The sequence below is a fragment of the Lytechinus variegatus genome, chromosome 2 (genome assembly GCF_018143015.1).
Source record: "Lytechinus variegatus isolate NC3 chromosome 2, Lvar_3.0, whole genome shotgun sequence".
In the NCBI taxonomy this organism is placed as follows: domain Eukaryota; kingdom Metazoa; phylum Echinodermata; class Echinoidea; order Temnopleuroida; family Toxopneustidae; genus Lytechinus; species Lytechinus variegatus.
The window spans coordinates 49,370,247-49,390,711 of NC_054741.1; the positions used below are offsets into that span (position 1 = coordinate 49,370,247).

Sequence of the window (20,465 nt, forward strand, 5' to 3'; positions counted from 1 at the left end):
CTTCTTTTTTTTCTTCTCGTTCTATTTCGTCTTCTCTGACCCCCTTTCTTGATCAAACAGATATAGCAGAATACAGTCTCCGACTAGTTGGCGGTAGTACAAGTTACGAAGGTGGTGTTGAGATATACCATGCCGGTGAATGGAGTAGCGTCTGTGATACCGGCCTGTCCAATGACGATGGCCAGGTAATCTGCAGGCAGCTCGGATATGTAGGAGTTGATGTCGTTTTCAGCGATGCTCACTTTGGTGAAGGATCGGGGACCATTTATCTTGGTGGTTTCTACTGTACCGGCTACGAGAGTGAGCTTGTAGATTGCCTCCATTACTATTGGGGCTTTCCAGACTGTGACCATTCGGAAGATATCGGGGTCAGGTGTCTGGCTACTGGTTTCGGTAAGCATGCACTCAAAGTCAAATACAGTATTCACCAATCACTTCTAGTCTTTGACCAACGGAGACGACAAACCCACACCTCCTTTCAAAGTTTTCCTGAGGAAGAGTTGCAGGAGACTTTGAAATCGATTAAGCTCATATTAGGCTGGTGAATTTGAAAGGTCCTAACCAAAAGATTTGTGGGAACGTATAGATACAAAATAATGACTAGGTTATATATTTTTTTCTTGACGAGTCAAGCTACTTATGACGGAAGAGGTGCGATTATCTAGGCGTTGAAGGTCAGTTTCATATCTTCCAAACTACAAGTCGATTTTAATGAAATATGACGAAGATAACAATTTCATCAAAACTGAACACCATCGACCTCCTCAGAATATAGACATCATTTTTATAATATAATGTGTAATCATAAATCTATTTTATTTGTCAAGTACATGATAGTCTCTCATTTTGTTTTAATCCATCAGTGAAAGGGGATCTTCGTCTCCGAGGCGGTATGGGCATCCATGAGGGATTTGTCGAGATCTACCACGGGATCTGGGGCAGCTGGGGTGCTGTCGTTGATAGCCACTTCGGAGCTAACGAAGCCAGAACGGTTTGTAATCAGCTTGGATTCAAAGGGGGAGCGGTAGAATACTACGATGGTGATGCCCCCTTCAGGTTGTACTTTTATGAATCACATGACGACATCTTTGCTTGGACCAATTCCGTGGACTGTGATGGAAGTGAGGGTCGCTTGACCGATTGCAACATCGTTTTTCAGGCGTATGAGGTGCCAGCCGAAGCACTCAATGGGGTAGTTTGCGATGTTGATGGTGAGAATACTACTGTACCAATCATATAACAAAGTATGACGAAATTGTTGAGTTCAGAGATAAGATTGTCGATCTACTTGATGTTTTTAGTTTAAAAACGGTATAGACCCAACAATTGCCGTCAAATAAAAAGTACTGTTGGTTAAGGAGGTGAGATAAACTATCATTTCCGTAACTATTTGGATGAAGCTGTCTCGGTAGTCTGCTGTGCAAACCCTTCACTTGAGTAAAGGGTTTGAATTGCAGCCTACCCATGCCTTGTGTATTGAATTGAAATAGCAAGTTTTTTATGTGCTAGTCTTTGCTTGGAGACGGAGCTTAAAGAAGATAGGATCTATTGCCGTAGAATCACCTTTTCGTATCTCCCTTGCGAAATTTACAGATGCTTCAAAGTTCCATAGACTTGACGGGATGACGAAATATATGTCGACGTAATATGTTATTATGTCAATATGGCCATGATGGCCAGATACGTTATCTTGCAAAGTCCCCCTCCCCACAAGTCAAATTGGCAAGACATGCCTACGTTTGCCCAGTCAATATTCAACCTTTTCAGCTTAGCGTGGTAACATATTTCGCAGTGTCAACATATTAAGCTATTTAACCATGTTGACATAATAACGCCGTTATGTCGACATGCTAAAAGGCATTTGTCAATTTCACTTTTAGGCTCCGGTCTTTAAGACTGGGCAAGAAATCATGAGATGCCCATAAATGATTTGAACACAGATGTCGAAGCCGGACCAACGCTATTATCGATATCCTAGAAATCATTAAAAAAACATCGAACGACGCTCACTGGCCATGAAGTCAAATTTGTTCTTAGCATAGATTATATTGAAATTTTAATGAGCATTTGTTGTTTGAAAAATATTTAAGGCCTATCACGTGGATTATTTCTCCACTTATATACTTGAAGATTGCATTCAGCATATCTTCCACATTTTATTATGAAATTTCATCCAGGGAGCTCAATCTACAGAGGCAAGATACGGTTGGTTGATGGAGAGGATTTCACCCATGGGCGAGTAGAGATCTATCTAGAGAATAAGTGGGGAACGATTTGCAATGATGATGACTTCAAATACGAAGAAGGCTATGTTGTCTGTAGATCACTGGGCTTTCCTGATGTCGAGAGTTATGGAAAGGAATCTATCCCTTCTGGAATCGACAACATTTATTTGGAACATTTGGATTGCGATGGAAGCGAGAGCTCCGTTTTGTATTGTCAAGCTCGACAGATTCATAATTATAACTGTGGAAACTCGGGTGAAGTGGTCGTCAGGTGCTCACGTGAGTTGGTCACTAATATATCCCCGATTAACCCCACTCCCTCCTTCCTATGCGTTTATAGTTATACTTTTGCTATGTTCATGAGTTCGTAATAATTGAATGGATTTATGAAATTGTGGAAGAGAAAAAAAAATGACAGAGTAAATCTTATAAAGTGCAAGCGTTATGTAATAGAGTTAGAATGTCACAGCAAGAAAGTATTCCAATATGAATCCTATTTTCCAATTCCTTTTTCACATGAAACAATAAAAAAAGGTAAAATCAAATTTAACCCCCAAAAATATTAATATGTCCTCTCCTTATAGGTCCTGCTGATGAGAATGACGGTCCTGGTAACGAACTCATAGCAGGGATAGCAGGAGGGACCTTTGCAGGAATCTTCGTCATCTCATTGGTCATCAAATCGTTTAAGAAATCCAATGCCTCATCTAGACGGACGACAGCAGGAGAGCCAACCAACCAAGCCACAGATATCACTGTTCATAAGTACGTTAATCCACAAGGGGTGCAACAACCATTCCAACCGGCCCACGATCCGACCGGAAGTCAACCTCACAGTGGCTCATATCCTGCTTCTGCCTCTTATGGTATGCAAGGTATGCCACATCTTGGAGGACATTCTGGACCCGCAGGAGGAGGCTATTCGCAGGGATACCCAGGGGCTCCTGTAGTACCGCAGGAACAATTGACATCAACCGCAACTTATCACCTAGCTACTCCATCGTCTGGATCCCCAGCCCATCAAGGTCTTGGTCTACCTCCTCAAGCGTCCATGAGACCAGTGTCTCCCGGACTCGTCAACCCACCTGCGCCCTCACATGGCATTGCCAGTTATGGTGTGTCTGCTGACGGTTCACCACCCGTGTATACAGTTCAACCTGCTGCTCCTCCCCAAGTCTATACCATCACCCAGCAGACAAAGCATCCATAGTTATAAAGTAAGGAATTGCGTCAAAGACGATGCTTTCATCTCCACCAAGGTTAGCCAAAGATATTAAAGACATCCATGTACTTCCGTCTCATCTCCTCCAGCATTCCCAGATGGAAAAAGTCGTGCACTCCTCTCGGAGTATGATTACAAGACAACTCTCTCCCAAGGACTGTCGTATATTTACAAAAAATAGAATTTCGAGGGATCGCTGCCCATGGAACTGGTAGTGCATAACGAAGATAAATGTGACCGTTTTTTAAACATTGATTATAAAATAATGATGATTAACCGATCTGAAATGGATCCAACTCCAATACTGCGAACCAGGTCCCCGTAATAACACAAAGCTTAGCGATGAATAGCAATCATGACAGAACGCTTGTGATTGGTTCCTGGTCAGTATTTTGCGCCAAATGCGCACGTAAATTGATCTAGATTGGTCAGTCCATTTAGCAATAAGTCGCTAATCTTTGTGTCACGGAGCTCAGATGATCAAAAGTTTACATCATCGTCGCCATCATCTAGTGTAGGCTTAGTATGCCGATTGTTCGGGATACCTCTGTCACTGTTTTACACTTCATAACTTCAACAACTTCATACATTTTTTTCATACATGTATAGCCACTGCAGAAAAGTGTCATTCGATTTAAGTACAAGGGCTGTGGAGAGGTCTTGAAAGTGGAGGCTCAGCCGAAGGTAGGAGAGAAGGGGGGGGGGGGGGGTCTGACAAAGGGTTTGATCTAAATTCGTATAGTAAATAGATGAGAATTTTAGATCAATCGTAATTTGAGTGTTATTTGAATCCATTGCAAATATTTGTGGGACTGGACCGAGGGGAGCGTTTCATGAAATACCTATCGGGCGTTTTATCAGACAGTTACAGCAGCTAATCAAAATCAAGAAAAGTTGTCAGTTCCGATAACTTGTCCATGTTGTCGGACAAAAATGTTGAATGCTCATGAAACGCAATCCAGCTGGTTGGTTTAGTTTTTGTACACGTTTATTGAAAAGTTAGACCGGTCGGTGGGGGAGGGCTATTCAAATGAACCAACCCTCCGATTCCGTCATGTCTGTAGCGCCTGATTTACTTAAACGACAAATCCACCCCAATAAAATTGATTTGTTTTTTTTTTTCTTAATAAAAAGGGAAAAACCCAACAGGCAAAACACTGAAAACTTCATAAAATCGGATGTAAAATAAGAAAGTTATGACATATTTAAGTTTTGCTCAAATTCACAAAACACTTATACCCACATTCTGGTCGGTATGCAAAGGAGGAGACTGATGATGTCATCCGCTCACTATTTCTTGTGTATTCTATTATTATGAAATATGAAATTTTCTACTGTTCTCCTCATTGTAAAGTGAAACAACGCTTGATTCTTCCATGTACATGTGGAACTAGCATTGCTTATAACTATATGATTCAGTCAAGTTGGTCCCTATATTGTCAAATCTGTAAAAAAATGAAATATTGTATTATTCAAACAATAAAAAACAAAAGAAATAGTGAGTGACGGACATCATTGACCGTCTCGTTTGCATGTAACTGAGTTGTACATTTCAATTCAATTTTTGAATTCAGTTTTATTTTTCATTCTTCACCATAATACAAATAAGTACAAGATAAATTGATTCAATTTAAATAAAAGCATGAACAATCAACATTGAATAAATGATATACATATTCAGTAAGTTATTCAAATATAAATTAACATGCATCTCAAGTTTAAATCAATATAATTATATATAATCACTGTATAAGATAATCATATATATCACTGTTTTGTGAAAAATAATTAAACCTTTAAAGTGTAATAACTTTCTTATTTTACATCCGATTTTGATGAAATTTTCAGCGTTATGCTATAGTTTGATTTTTCTCTATTCAAATCAACGTTTTTCTGGGGTGGACTTGACCTTTAATATATACAGTAGTTTTTTTGTTGTTGTTTTGGGGGTTGTCGATTGTATGTATACTTTTCTCCTCCGCATTTTCTTCTTTTCTTTGAATTGCATTTTGTACTGTAACAACAGTATATCTACAGGCCTATCCAGCCACAAGCTTTTGCTCCCAGGGACTTACGCCTTCTTCGTCATAAACATAACTTGTGTTTGTTCAAATTGATTCTTTATGACAAATTGATTTTGGATGAATCAAGATACGTTAATAATAAAAGTAATTATGACGAAGAACGTTATTTGTTCATTGATGAAAGTCATGTGAGCCGAGAATCATATCATTTGCAACAAAGCTAATATTTTAATTCTCGTTTTTTTTATGGCATTATGTAATGCCTAAGTAATACCGGGTTTGTTCTGTGACATCACCTGGGTAGGGAGGGAGTGGCGAAACGAACGGTTCTTTCCTATTTTCTTTTTAAGTCCGCTTGTGGGAAAATGTTTGTCTTAATGCGAATAAGCATAGCATGCACTTTGAATTACACTGTCAGTAATGATTTTGAGATATGAAAACTGTATTTATTTTTGACGTTATTGTGAAAATAAATGAAACTAAATAGGAGGTAGTATCTTGAGATGTGTTATGTGTTAATCTTCTTGGGGGGGGGCTAAGTGTGTGTCAGTATCTTGGGAGGCAAATGATGAATGAGTGGCCCACATTGTCTCCCCCTCCCCCCTCCCCTTGATGGTAACTTTTTTTATATTTATTTAAGTTTTTATTGAAATAAATCATAACAATCAATATTTATAAATGATTAGCATGATGGAAAAGCACAAAATCATGAAACATTACAATAAAAAAAGAGGCAGATATAAGATTATAATTGTCTAAAAGTTTTCAAGAGGGAAGCGCCGAGATAGAAACAAAAAAAGACCGCCCTTAAAAAAAGGAAAACAGAAGCCAAAATAAAGATGGAAACTTAGTTTTTGTCTCACCTGCGAAGCAGAGTGAGACTATAGGCGCCGCTTTTCCGACTGCGGCGGCGGCGTCAACATCAAATCTTAACCTGAGGTTAAGTTTTTGAAATGACATCATAACTTAGAAAGTATATGGATCTAGTTCATGAAACTTGGCCATAAGGTTAATCAAGTATTACTGAACATCCTATTAGAGTTTCATGTCACATGACCAAGGTCAAAGGTCATTTAGGGTCAATGAACTTAGACCATGTTGGAGGAATCAACATCGAAATCTTAACCTGAGGTTAAGTTTTTGAAATGTCATCATAACTTAGAAAATATATAGACCTAGTTCATGAAACTTGGACATAAGGTTAATCAAGTATCACTGAACATCCTGCATGAGTTTCACGTCACATGACCAAGGTCATTTAGGGTCAATGAACTTTGGCCGAATTGGGGATATCTGTTGAATTCCCATCATAACTTTGAAAGTTTATGGATCTGATTCATGAAACTTGGACATAATAGTAATCAAGCATCACTGAATATTTTGTGCAAATTTCAGGTCTCATGATTAAGGTCAAAGGTCATTTAGGGTCAATGAACTTTGGCCGAATCGGGGGTATCTGTTGAATTACCATCATAACTTTGAAAGTTTATTAGTCTAGTTCATTAAACTTGGACATATGAGTAATCAAATATCACTGAACATCCTGTGCACGTTTCAGGTCACATGACCAAGGTCAAAGGTCAATGAACTTTGGCCGAATTGGGTGTATCTGTTGAATTACCATCATAACTTTAAAAGTTTATGGATCTGATTCATGAAACTTGTACATAAGAGTAATCAAGTATCACTGAACATCCTGTGCGAGTTTCAGGTCACATGATCAAGGTCAAAGGTCATGTAAGGTCAATGAACTTTGGCTATGTTGGGGTTTTTTGTTGAATAACCATCATATCTCTGTAAGTTTATTGGTCTCGTTCATAAAAAGTGGACATAAGAGTAACCATGTATCACTGAACATCTTGTGTGAGTTAGAGTAGTATTCAAAGTCAGCACTGCTGCTATATTGAACCGCGTGATGCAGGTGAGACGGCCAGAGGCATTCCACTTGTCTCATCATTGCACTCTTGACAGCTCCCACCTTAGGAAAAAAATACACATGTTTCAGTTGCTTGAGGAAGCGGAGCCTCCCAGGCCACATAATTTGTTATCTTTGATGGTAAAATAAAAAGTATCAAATCGTGAAGCTGCTGTAATTCTAATAGAATAAATATAAATTGTTTTTTAGTTTGCATTTGAGAGTTCGTTACAATATTCAATGCCATTGACTACGTGTGTTTGACATTCTATTTTTCAGCACGATATACGGAGGTGCATTAGGCTTTTATACTCACAATCAATGGCTCTATCACTAAATACAGCTATGAAATAATTAATTCTTATTAGAATGATTATAGGCCCTAGTTACCATGATAGAGACGACGGTGATAGGTGAAGCATCACCATTTTGATGAATAATTTCATTAGCAAATAATTATACTCTATAATTATTATATGTTGCTGTACTCTTAAAAGTTAAAGGCAAACTTGAGAGGGGGAGAGAGAGAAAGAGGGGGGAGAGAGCCGGTATGAGGAGGGAGCTAGAGAAAAGAGGAAGAGATAACTAAGGAGAAAACTAAAGGGAGGTGAGTTGGAGAGGCCTCAGAATGAAATAATGTCTTTGATACTGTGGTGTTAAAAAATATAATAATAATATTAATAATGAAAAATACACGTATCATATATGCCTCCATTTGCCAACCCTAGTTAAAAAATTAGTCTATTCCAGACAATTGCTAAAATAATTCAAACTTCATAGAATTTTTTTTTATTTCATTGCAATACAAACAATCCTTGAATATTTTCACTACAAGGCAATCTTAATTTTGTGAGTAAAGGTTCTGGCAACAAGCACTTTGACATGAAAGTTTTGTCTCAGTTAATATTGGATTCAACGAAACAGAAAATCAACATTGATGTTTAGTTATAGTGTTATGACGAAATGGTAATTGAACCAAGACCATTGATATTTTGGAATAGGGCTGGAAACCAAGACTAGGATTATGTAATCTTAAGTGCATGGCAACGGAATGCTGCTTTCACTCGTCGAATGACGTCTTACTAAGATTGCCTGTATGATCCCTGGCATGATCATTCTGATGCGACTATGATGTTCCGTTTAATACATGAAACATGGCTACATTCTGGCGTTGGAAGCCAAGCTTCTACACTCTGGCATTTATTTTCATGAATATTTTATTGGTGGTAAAAGGACAGAATTGGTACGGTAAGTTAGTATTGAAGGCACATAGACGTAAACCATCCACTGCAGTGATTTACTTTTGGGGGAAGACCTACGCTTGACTGCTTCCGCCCCCTCTTATTCCGCCATTGTTAGACACAATTTAAAAGTATCATTAGCACAATACATGGGAATCAATGTCTGAGAAAAAGGTTTCCTCGAACGGCGGTTGCAGAAAATAAACTTGATGTTAGGAATGACGTTTCAAATCGTTCTAGCCTGTCGATTATCGCAGATGCAAGCGTACATCCCAAACATTTCATTTTTTCCTACTGTATTTTCCATGAATGCATAGTGTATTATTTGATATAAAATTTAAGAGACTTTCTATGGTTACCCATTCATTGTAAGCCCAATTATTGTTCATTTTAAATCACAGGACTCTTTTTTGTTGTTCGTTGGTTTGTAAATATAAGCGAAATCATAATTCGGTAAGGTCACGTTCACTGTTCACCCTCTCAACAAGATGATCTGGATGAAATTAGACAAGGAAAATGTAATAAAAATCGGGACAAAATAAGTAAATTATGTCCTTTACGTTTCACTTTTTTCATCAAGCAGTTGCTATATATCGTCAGTATATAAGGAAGATGGTGATGCCCGGTTATAATGTCACAATGCATTTTTAGTTTTTATGTTTGATAGTCCACAAAAATCATAATATAATATGATAATGGTGATCTTCAATTTCCCATTAGGAATTAAACAAGTTTAGTGTCAATGGAGTAGATTAATGAAATATGTCATAATTCATAAAATATAACACAGATGTGAGTGAGTAATAAATTATCATCGGTTCACTCGTTTGCATAGTTCCACCGCCTATATGAAAATGATGCGGTAATTAATAATACATGTATGACAATTTTTTTATTATCAATCAGTTTTCGATGCCATCTTCACTGTTATAGTTGGATCATTTGGTTGGTTTCTTCTTTTTTTCTATTTTATCATATTAAATATGGGGAGGTGGACCTTTAAACACTGACTTGATAACCATCCTGTATTGAAGCAAATGTGAGATTTTATCTAATGCAGTTTAGCCCCCTATTCTATTCTGGCAATTTAGAACCCCAAAAGTAATAGTGATTACCACCCCCTGTTGCACCCACAAATGTAATAACGCCCACAAATGTAATAACGCCCACAAATGTAATAACACTTTACCCACAAATGTAATAACGCCCACAAATGTAATAACACTTTACCCACAAATGTAATAATTTTTGATCGCCCACAAATGTAATAATGACTTTACCCACAAATGTAATAAATTTTAAGGGATTTTTGGCGAATCCGTTCTAAACTAAAATCCTATAGTAATCATATAGCACAAAAGTGCAAAGTCTTTTTTTCAGACCGGGTTAATAAAACATCAAAGTACAAGTCCAAAGTCTTTCTTCCAGACCCGGTTAATCCAAAGTCTTTTTTCCAGACCCGGTTGTTTAAAAAATTGTGATATAAATCCAAAGTCTTTTTTCCAGACCCGGTTGTTTCAAAAATTATAATATAAATCCCAAGTCTTTTTTCCAGACCCGGTTGTTTAAAAAAATATAATAAAAGTCCAAAGTCTTTTTTTCCAGACCCGGTTGTTTAAAAAATTGTGATATAAATCCAAAGTCTTTTTTCCAGACCCGGTTGTTTAAAAAATTATAATATAAATCCAAAGTCTTTTTTCCAGACCCGGTTGTTTCAAAAATTATAATATAAACCCAAAGTCTTTTTTCCAGACCCGGTTGTTTCAAGAATTTTAATAAGTGCAAAGTCTTTTTCCTGACCCAGTTATTTCAAAATTTATAATATAAGTCCAAACTAAGATACGATAATGATATTCCTGTGGAAAAAAAATGGGAATCGAGCTTAGTCTTTTCTCCAGACCCAGATAATTAAAACTGGTGGAATAAATGTCTTTGTTGTTGTTTCAACTTATACTGTGTATATTGTGAATATATGCACTAAGAGTAAATTGAGAATCAAGCGTAGTCTTTTCTCCAGACCCGGTTACCTGTTATTTAAACATTATGAATAACAGTTTAAAAACAGTATAAAGACCCCATAATCTTATTAATGCTGGATATATAGCGTAGTCTTTCAGCCCGACCATTTTTTTCTTAAAAACGCTAATAGTAAGAATTAAAAAAAATCAAAGTTTAAGACCAAACAAACCTTCAACCTAAGAACCTGTTTTAAAAGAGGTTTAGAGTGTTGTCTTTATTCCAGACCTAAAACAGTTACGAAAAAAAATATTCTAACATAAGACCTTATATTCTTATTCTCGTGGAATAACACGAGGTTTAAAACGTACTCTTTCCTCCAGACCCGGCTATTAAAAAAAAGTAACTGAAAAACTTCGAATCTAAGACCAAATTTCCAAAGTTTCACCCAGTAAAAATATGTCTTTTTTAAAAATAATACTACTACCCCTACAAAACATTGTAATAACGCGTGGGTAAAGCAGACATCCTTTCTCCAGACTTGGTTACTATTTGAAAAATAAAATAGTTTTTACAAATATTCTAAAACGAATATCCAATAATCTAATTACTGTGGAACAACATGAAGACCGATTATCGAAGATCGACTTTCCTCCAGACATAATTATTTCAGGAATAAAAAATCAATAAAACTCAACCCCCAACAACGAATCTAAGAACCAACAATCCTCCAAATTAAGACCATGCATGTAGAAAAGCACACGTTTAGAGCGTTGTCTTTATTCCAGACCCGGTGATTTAAAAATGATTTAAGCAATCCTAAAAACAAAAGACTCAAATTCTTATTCTTGTGGAATAATACGAGTATTATGCTTAGTCTTTCGTCTGGACCCGGTTATTTAAAAGATAAAGAAATATTGAAAAAAAATTGACAGCTGAGACCAATCTTCAAAATTAAACCCACTTAAAATGCTTGGGCTTAGAGTGTTGTCTTTACCCCTCATCGACGTATATTATAACCTTTGAAACGACCGGGTCTGAAAAAAAAAGACTTTGGACTTGCATTATAATTTTTGAATTAACCGGGTCTGGAAAAAAGACTTTGGACGTATATTATAATTTTGAAAAACCGGGTCTGGAAAAAGACTTGGACTTGTACTGTAATATTTCATTAACCGGGTCTGGAAAAAAGACTTTGAACTTTTGTGCTATATGAACTCATTACTATAGGATATTAGTTTAGAACGAATTCGCCAAAAATCACTTCAAGTTTATTACATTTGTAGGTAAAGTCATTATTACATTTGTGGGTAAAGTGCATTATTACATTTGTGGGTAAAGTGTTATTACATTTGTGGGCGTTATTACATTTGTGGGTAAAGTGTTATTACATTTGTGGGCGATCAAAAATTATTACATTTGTGGGTAAAGTGTTATTACATTTGTGGGCGTTATTACATTTGTGGGTAAAGTGTTATTACATTTGTGGGCGTTATTACATTTGTGGGCGATTATTACATTTGTGGGTGTAACACCCCCCCCCCCCATTTTTGGTGTATTCAAACTTATTCAACGCATTGTCTTGACTGATCCCCCTTGGTGTAAGCAGTTACGAAATTTGCAAGGCGGCTCGTCGTACAGAAAGATATTTCTTATTTATTCCTTTATTTGTTCACATATTCATGTAAAAGCAGACACAGAACTTGCAAGTAGGCAGTGACGAAAAAAATTAATATAGAAAGCAAGCATATAGGCAAGTAGGCACGGCAATATACATAAGCATGCGTATGCAAGCAGGCACGGAAAATATAGATTATAAACAGGAGCAAAATATTCAAGTTGGCATGGGACAATATGTGACCTGATTCCAGCCTGTTTAATCAAGGTGAGAAGAAAGGGTCAGCAGGCACGAACTCCATAAGGCTGCACGATTTAAGCACGAGACTTTAATTCCTGAATATCTAAAACATTTTCTTTTTTCATGATGCTATATTTTTGTTCACTGCTTTTATTCAAAAACCTTGTGGCGGCTAAAGAGGTACTTAGATTAAAAAAAAACTGTTCGATCCCGATAGAGCGTTTTTTTATCAGTTACATATTCTTTTTTAATCTATGTTCTCCCCTTTTTTATTCAAAACGCTGTAGAGGCTGAAGAGGTACTTAGTTTTAAAACCCTGTTCCACACCGATAGAGATTTTTTTCCTTTTGTTGTTACATTTTTGTTCTCTCCCTTCATCCTTCACTTCAAAACTCCCCGATAGAGTTGTTTTTTTTTCTTTGTTTTGTTTTGTTTTTTTTTACTTTTGTTTTCACTTTTGTTCTTTCCCTTTTCTTCAAAACGCTCTTTTGCGGCTGCGGCACCCGTGGCGGCTGACGAGGTACTGTTTTTTTTTTAAAGATATTATCTTCATTTTTACAGTTATATTTTTTTTTTGGTTCTCTCCCTTTTCTTCAAAACGCTGTGGCTGCCTCAGCGTGTTCAAGGAAAAAAAGGAGGGATCCAAAATTTAACAATAGTAATAATAAAAGAGCCCTCTATCAGGGTATAGAATAGGTTGCCATGGGTGCCACCTAACAGTGGCGTAATGGGACAAAAAGGGCCGAGTACTGATATTTTTTTTTACGGTGCATTAATTTTCTAAATGCTTGAGAGCAAGTGAAACAATGAAGAAAGAAATCTATCCATTTTTTCACTTGGTTTTTAAAACGCGATCAGATAGAATATTCAAGGAAACTCTATGGTAATATGTTGAAAAGTACATGTGTTTTTGTGATGTTAATTAAAGGGTGAAAATGGGCTCCAGCCCAAATCCTCTTCCATCATCAGCCTGGGTGCGCCAATAATATGCGCAAAATTAATGCTAATCTCTTTACAGATCTACGGCTGGTTGGTGGCTCTCGGGATAGTGAAGGCCGAGTAGAGATATTCTACTCTGGTTCATGGGGTACAATCTGTGATGATGGGTGGGGTTCTGACGAAGCCGATGTTGCATGCAGACAACTCGGATACGACTATGCATTGACCTACCACTCCAATGCCTACTTCGGAGAAGGAAGCGGTAATATCGTCTTGGATGATGTCAGCTGCTGGGGCTATGAAAGTCAGCTTCTGGAGTGCTGGAGTTCAGGTGTTGGAAACCACAATTGTGGCCATCATGAGGATGTTAGCGTCGAATGCTATCGTAAGTGGAATCATTTCTATAAAAACACCCTGTGACGATTTCTAGGTACTCGTAGCGAAGCATAATATTAGTGAGTGATGAAATTTCAGCGAATTGGAAATACCGTGCGTCCCACAAAAAAAGGAAAACGCGTTTTTAGAGATAGATTTCAAAATTATTTAAAACGTGTACGTTTTTGCTATAAGTTTGATACTCATGGCCAGAATGGAATCTCATCTCTCATTTTATACCAACAGCTTAGCAAATCGTTCACGCATGGTTGAATAGAAATACTATATTAAAGCATATCGGAAACGATTTGTGCAGAAACTTATACCCAGCCCCCCTACACCAAATGAAGTTCCCGCTATCTTTTTGAAGTCAGAAGAAACCCTAGGACGTGTCACCAATTTCGTTTGATTTTCTCGAAAGATGTGAAATTTTCACGTGCGTGCTACGTCCGCGCAACGTCATTGTGAGGTTATGTTGCGTGTCCGATGTTCCCACTAAGTTTATTCTGCGCGCAGAACCGGTCCATGCTGCGTCGAAGCGGTTCCCGCAACGTTCTGACTTCATCAAGCAGATTGCGCGACTTGCTTTGTCTCGTCTATGTGGACGAATATCGCCAGTTAATACCCCTATTACGCAAACGCTACCTCAATGCAGTTCTCTCTGCGTCAAAGGAAAATGCTGGATTTAGAATGTAGAACGTAGCGGGAACCGCTTCGACGCAGCTTAGTCCGCTTTTGCCCGCAGAATAGACATATTAGGAACTTCACAAGGACATGGTGCACACGAAGCATACCGACTCTCTTGACAACTTCACGTTTTTTAGAAATAAAAGTTAAATGAAGCTTACGCCGGGTGCTTCGGAATTTCAACATAGTATAGCGGGAACTTCACCTGATGTAACGGACGTAGCAACAACTGAATGTGCTTGGCAGTCGCTTAGTAGACATGGACATAGTTGCTCGTTCTTTCCGTTCCACCACTATGCTACGTCGTTGGAGCTGTTAGTCGGTACTAAGGAGGTCCTTAATTGCTGCGTCATTACTACGCACGTATATATTGGGGAGACTGTTTACAAAGTATCAATCGTTTGTTACGAGTTTCTAAGAGAGAGTTTGTTTGCTTTATCTAATTTGGAACTATTTCCGAGTTCGCTGTTTAAAATTTGCTTTGGAACACAACTTCACTGTGCAAAAAAATATTGAAAGCATGGGGTTAAAAGTATATTATATTCAGTGTCGTTTATGTGAAAAAACAAAACAAAAAACAACACGAGCAATTAAGACGGGCCCATGCAGCTGCCCTGCGGGACTCAGCAAATGACAGGCTTATGTTCAGAGAAAATGACACGCCCTATAAAGGTAAAGTATATCACGCCCCTCCCCCGTCTCCAGTATCAAATGGTTATTCACATTGGCAAAGTCACAATCGCTATATTTGCAGATTAAACATGCTCTCTTCACTAAACAACGACTGGATATAGCCATTATACAGATCAGTGGCTGCATATTGCCTGATAATGATGCGATACCCGTTCACAATGTAAAGAGGAATCATAATTATGATACTGTTTAGCCATCTGAGCTTTGTATTAAAATTGTGTGTTCTACTATAATAACACATCAATTTTTCGATTTGAAGTTTTTATCAATAAAAAATCTCTTTTTCCTATATCTATTTATTATATTCACCTTCTGTTATCTCTCACAAACATGGGCGTGGTTAGCTCAAAGCCCTACTCCAGACCCATTAGCCCCTCCTGCGAACAGTCTTCGGTTGGTAAATGGTAGCACACCCTACGAAGGACGTCTAGAGATCTATCACAATGGTGAATGGGGAACCATCTGCCATGACGCCTTTGATCCCAACGATGCAGATGTAGCATGCAGACAACTTGGTTACGGTGGTCTACAACGAGCCTACTACAACGCTGAGTTTGGAGAAGGTTCGGGTCGCGTGTGGATAGCTAATCTCTTATGCCGTGGCTATGAAGCAAAGTTGGTTCACTGCGACCTTTATTGGGAACCGTCTTTATATGTATGTCCTCATTCTGAGGACGTCGGGGTGAGATGTACTGACCCGGATGCGAGTGAGTATCCATGCATCACGTTTGATTTCTGCTTGGCTATCACTTCTTGTGCTTAAAGCATTTGCTTGCCAGCAAATACTACTTTTTATGCATCTGACCAAATGAGTATAAGGATGGTGATCCCTATGTATTAGGTACGATTGTTTCAGATACTTCTAATGTTGTTTCTTATTGGATCAAATGCATAGAAAGTAGCATCTGCTGGAAAGCAATTGCTTCAAGCACAAGCAATTGCTTTTTTTCGAATGCATAACCATTTGCTTGTGCTTTAACATTTGTCTTGCCTTCAGAAAGCAATTGCTAGCGGTTTGGACAATAGCGAGGTCACGCTGTGCGCTGGTGCGATTACGACTCACAGAACTAGGGCCCGTTTCATAAAGGACTTACAATTGTTAATTGTAACTTTTCCTTAATGGCAACTACCATGGTAACAGGGCTCAGCAGCCAATCAGAATCAATGTCTCCATGGTAGTTGCCATAATGACAAAGTTACAACAGTTGCAAGTCCTTTATGAAACGGGCCCCTTGGCTCCAATGCAGAGGTGTGGCGGTGCATAATACCATTAATCCCTTGTAACATCTTTTCCTTAGACGTGGTATCAAACAATTCCTTTAATTTATTTCTGATGTATGGTCTTGGCATTTGGTTTGCATTTATTATATAGGAAGAAAGCTTGTACATGTAGGCTATGGTACACCTGGGGTTTGCTCTTAGGTGCATTAACGTGATTTAAAAAAAACCGGAATCAAGCAAAAGCCTAGCAAAAGCAATTGATTCTTTTTGTGCATCTGACACATTCTTCACACCGCTAGCAATTGCTTTCTGAAGGCAATGGTTTAAGCCCAAGCAAATGGTTATGCATGCGAAATTAAGCAATTGGTAATCAAGGCACGGTCTGCTTGGCTAGCAATTGCTTGCTAGTTTTTTTCTACTTTTTATGCATCTGACCCCATAGTTTGACACGCTTGATAAAAAATATGGGAACAATATGATGACCATGCATTCTTTACTTGAAATATGTATTGATTATGCCGCCTAACATGATTGTAAAGTGGTCTATCTTATCCAATTCAACAGCTTTGAGGCTTATCGGCGGGGACACGTCTTCAGAGGGACGGGTCGAAATCCTCCATGACGGAGAATGGGGTACGATTTGTGATGATTCCTGGGGTCGTGATGAAGCTCGAGTAGTGTGTCAACAACTTAACTTCTCGGGGGCGTCTGAAGCACCAGGGAATGCCTATTTCGGTGAAGGTACAGGATCGATCTGGCTGGATGATGTCTCGTGCTTTGGAGGTGAAAGTCGCATTGAGGATTGTCACCATGCCGGCTGGGGTAATGAGAATTGCGGACACCACGAAGATGCAAGTGTCATATGTTATGATGGTAAGAGAGATATCTATCTTTTAAAGAAGTCAAACGTTATTAAGGAGAGATGAATGTTTAATTTTCGGTTAAAATGGTTATCATTTCAACCGCTGTTAACCGTTTTCATTGGATTGATCTTGATAATGTCCTAATCAGTAAAATGTGATAAAATTTTCATTATGGCATGAATTGATTATAAAATAATGTAACACGTTATTCTATAACATTTATTCTTTATGAAGGTGAAGGAGGCGGTAGGAATGGTGGTTTGAATGCAGCAGAGATTGCAGGTATAGCAGTAGGATCCATTGTTGGATTTTGTGTACTCGTGTGCGTCATCGCAACTTCTTGCAAAGACTCCCAAGGCAGACCTCCCACGAATCGACCAATCAACAACATTACTCCTATAACATACCACAACCCATCCACCCTCCATGCGGAACCATCCGAACAGAGTGCCCCTCCTCCACCATCATATGACCAGCGTGACAAATACTCATCCTATCCCGATCACCATAATGCACCACCACCACAACAGGCATTCGACCCTGTAGGGGGCCACGTCACCAGTGGCTCTTACCCACCACGCCCGCAACAAACACCAGGATATTACCCCTCATCAGGGCAATCTCTAGAACCTCCAGGACCAATCCCGTATTCTACTGGGGTAGAGGAACATAGAGCTAATGCTCCTCATGGGTCGCATTATCCTGCATGGCCATCTTCACCCATCGGAGCGCATCCTTCACCTTATCCACCACCTCCACCACCAGGCATACAAGGAGGAACTGCAGGATCTGGCCATACATCCATTTCGGATCCCGCTCCTGTGCTTCTTGCTCAACCAGCTCCTGTCCCTCAAGCATATGTTATGTATATCCCTCCTCATCAACAAGATAACAACTACCCTTCTACTCTGTGAAAGTTCTGAACATCCTTTTGTATATTAAAAAAAAGTGAGGAAGACTCTCCCCTCCGCTCTATCTGAATATTTATCAACCAGGATAACTTGGCGTTCTTTGGAATGAGACATGCAGTATTAAACTGCGATGTTTATATCTACACAGCGTTGTGACTGTTGTTATAAATCGTATATGTAATTTATTCAATATAACTTGATGACTACATGTAGGCAAATACCAATGTCTATCAATTATGTTTAAATGCACATATTTTACTTACTGCAAAGTCAGAAAAGTGCACACCACTTCTGAGAGATTAAAATATGTTGTTTACTCGCTATACTACCACAACAAATGACTTTCGAGCTAGTTTCCTTTTGGCTATCCCTGGCCACTTGTCAATTGGTTTTTCAATTTTTGTGTGTTTGTAATTTCTTGTATTCCTTTTGCCAAAAATGAAATAATGAATGAATAAATAGATAAATTATCTATTTATTCATTCATTATTTCATTTTTGATTATGCTTTTTTCATAAAGCATAATGATGTCTACTGAATTTTCTTTAATATCTTGCCGATTAATCCACCTTCAAGTTGGCTTTATTTCAAGTCCTTCTTTTCGTCCTTTGGCCATAAAGGCCTTATCTTATATATTTTTTTCTTATAGATCGTAATGTCATTCATATTATATAGGCCATGTCATGAACATGTCTAGTAAGTATGCGATATCGTTATGTACATATCTAATGCATTATTGTTTTATTCTATAAGCGGATGGTGAATAAGCCTATTTTGAAAGCAAAATATGAATTTAGCTTTATATGAGAACATGTTTTGCGAGCATGCACTCGTCTCATGTTAAGCAATGATTATTATTGTAACACGTGTTATACGTATAAATACTTTGTAGAGCAATAAATGAAAATCTAGATTGAATTAAACATGATATTAACTTCTCATTACTAGTACTTCATGTGAATTATGATTGGTTATTCGCATGCGGCCTTTCCTTGCACAACTTGTAAAAGTCAAACATGTGCTTTCATGAACGTGTAATTTTATTTCAATAAAAAGAAATTGTCTCGTGATGGTAACCTCCCTCTCCCATGAGTGGATCAATGGATTTCATAAATCGGGCGAGTGATTTCGGAGAAAGCTGGTCATCGATTATTGAATTTGAATCGATAACTAACTAAAGTTCAACTCCATATCTTTTTAATCATTGTAACATAATGCCCCACTCTGAGAAATATAAAGTGCGAATCGGATACACTGAATTAGGAATACGTATTCCTGGTTCAGTGATTTGTCCCTATTTGGAACCCTCAAGAAAATAATGGTTCACAAACCGATTCTTGCTCAAAACCTTACATGGATTTATGTACATGTATAGAGCCTAAAAACGTAGCAAAGTTGAGAACCTTCTGGGAACTTTTAAAGGATCCAAATACAGGACAATCATTTAACCGTCTAAGAACCCCTTTTCTATGAGTAAGAGTAGTTGGCAATTGGAGCCAACGATCACTCCTATGTTATGAAAAGCAAAAAAAATGACATGAATAATTGAATAAATAAATAAATAGAAATCGTTACATAGAAAGGGCATACACTCGCCCCCGCCCCCCCCCCAAATATGATAATATGATAATATATACTGTGATAATGATCTTATAACAATAATGACGATAAGAAGAAGAAGAAGAAGACTGATGATAATGATAATGGTTCATTTACCCAGGGCAGCCTATGGAGGCTTAAAAGTGCCACCGAGATGTTGAGATAATTATCTCGGGAAGTCGACATCTTGATAGCAAAAGATAAGATGACGAGATCCTGGATCTCATCATGTCGACATCTTTTAGAAGAGATGATGAGATGACAAGATCCCGGATCTCATCATGTCAACATCTTTTAGAAGAGATGTTGAGATGACAAGATCCCGGATCTCATCATGTTGACATCTTGTAGAAGAGATGATGAGATGACAAGATCCTGGATCTCATCATGTTGACATCTTGTAGAAGAGATGATGAGATGACAAGATCCTGGATCTCATCATGTTGACATCTTGTAGAAGAGATGATGAGATGATGAGATGATCTTGTCATCTCAACATCTCTTCTAAAGATGTTGACATGATGAGATCCAGGATCTTGTCATCTCATCATCTCTTCTAAAAGATGTCAACATGATGAGATCCGGGATCTTGTCATCTCAACATCTCTTCTAAAAGATGTTGACATGATGAGATCCGGGATCTTGTCATCTCATCATCTCTTCTAAAAGATGTCGACATGATGAGATCCAGGATCTCGTCATCTTATCTTTTGCTATCAAGATGTCGACTTCCCGA

General features: G+C 38.0%; 2 protein-coding genes across 2 annotated transcripts; both read left to right on the top strand.

Moving 5' to 3' along the window:
- The first annotated feature begins 877 nt into the window (after positions 1-877).
- Positions 878-4,036, top strand: LOC121409496 (soluble scavenger receptor cysteine-rich domain-containing protein SSC5D-like). The gene is made up of 3 exons (XM_041601415.1): positions 878-1,211; positions 2,178-2,504; positions 2,810-4,036. Exons 1-3 carry the CDS (start codon positions 893-895, stop codon positions 3,433-3,435), a joined length of 1,272 nt encoding a protein of 423 aa, XP_041457349.1. The 5' UTR covers positions 878-892; the 3' UTR covers positions 3,436-4,036.
- Positions 4,037-8,414: 4,378 nt separating this feature from the next.
- Positions 8,415-18,359, top strand: LOC121408249 (deleted in malignant brain tumors 1 protein-like). The gene is made up of 5 exons (XM_041599646.1): positions 8,415-8,634; positions 13,460-13,765; positions 15,480-15,842; positions 16,921-17,229; positions 17,454-18,359. Exons 1-5 carry the CDS (start codon positions 8,541-8,543, stop codon positions 18,131-18,133), a joined length of 1,752 nt encoding a protein of 583 aa, XP_041455580.1. The 5' UTR covers positions 8,415-8,540; the 3' UTR covers positions 18,134-18,359.
- Positions 18,360-20,465: the final 2,106 nt, after the last annotated feature.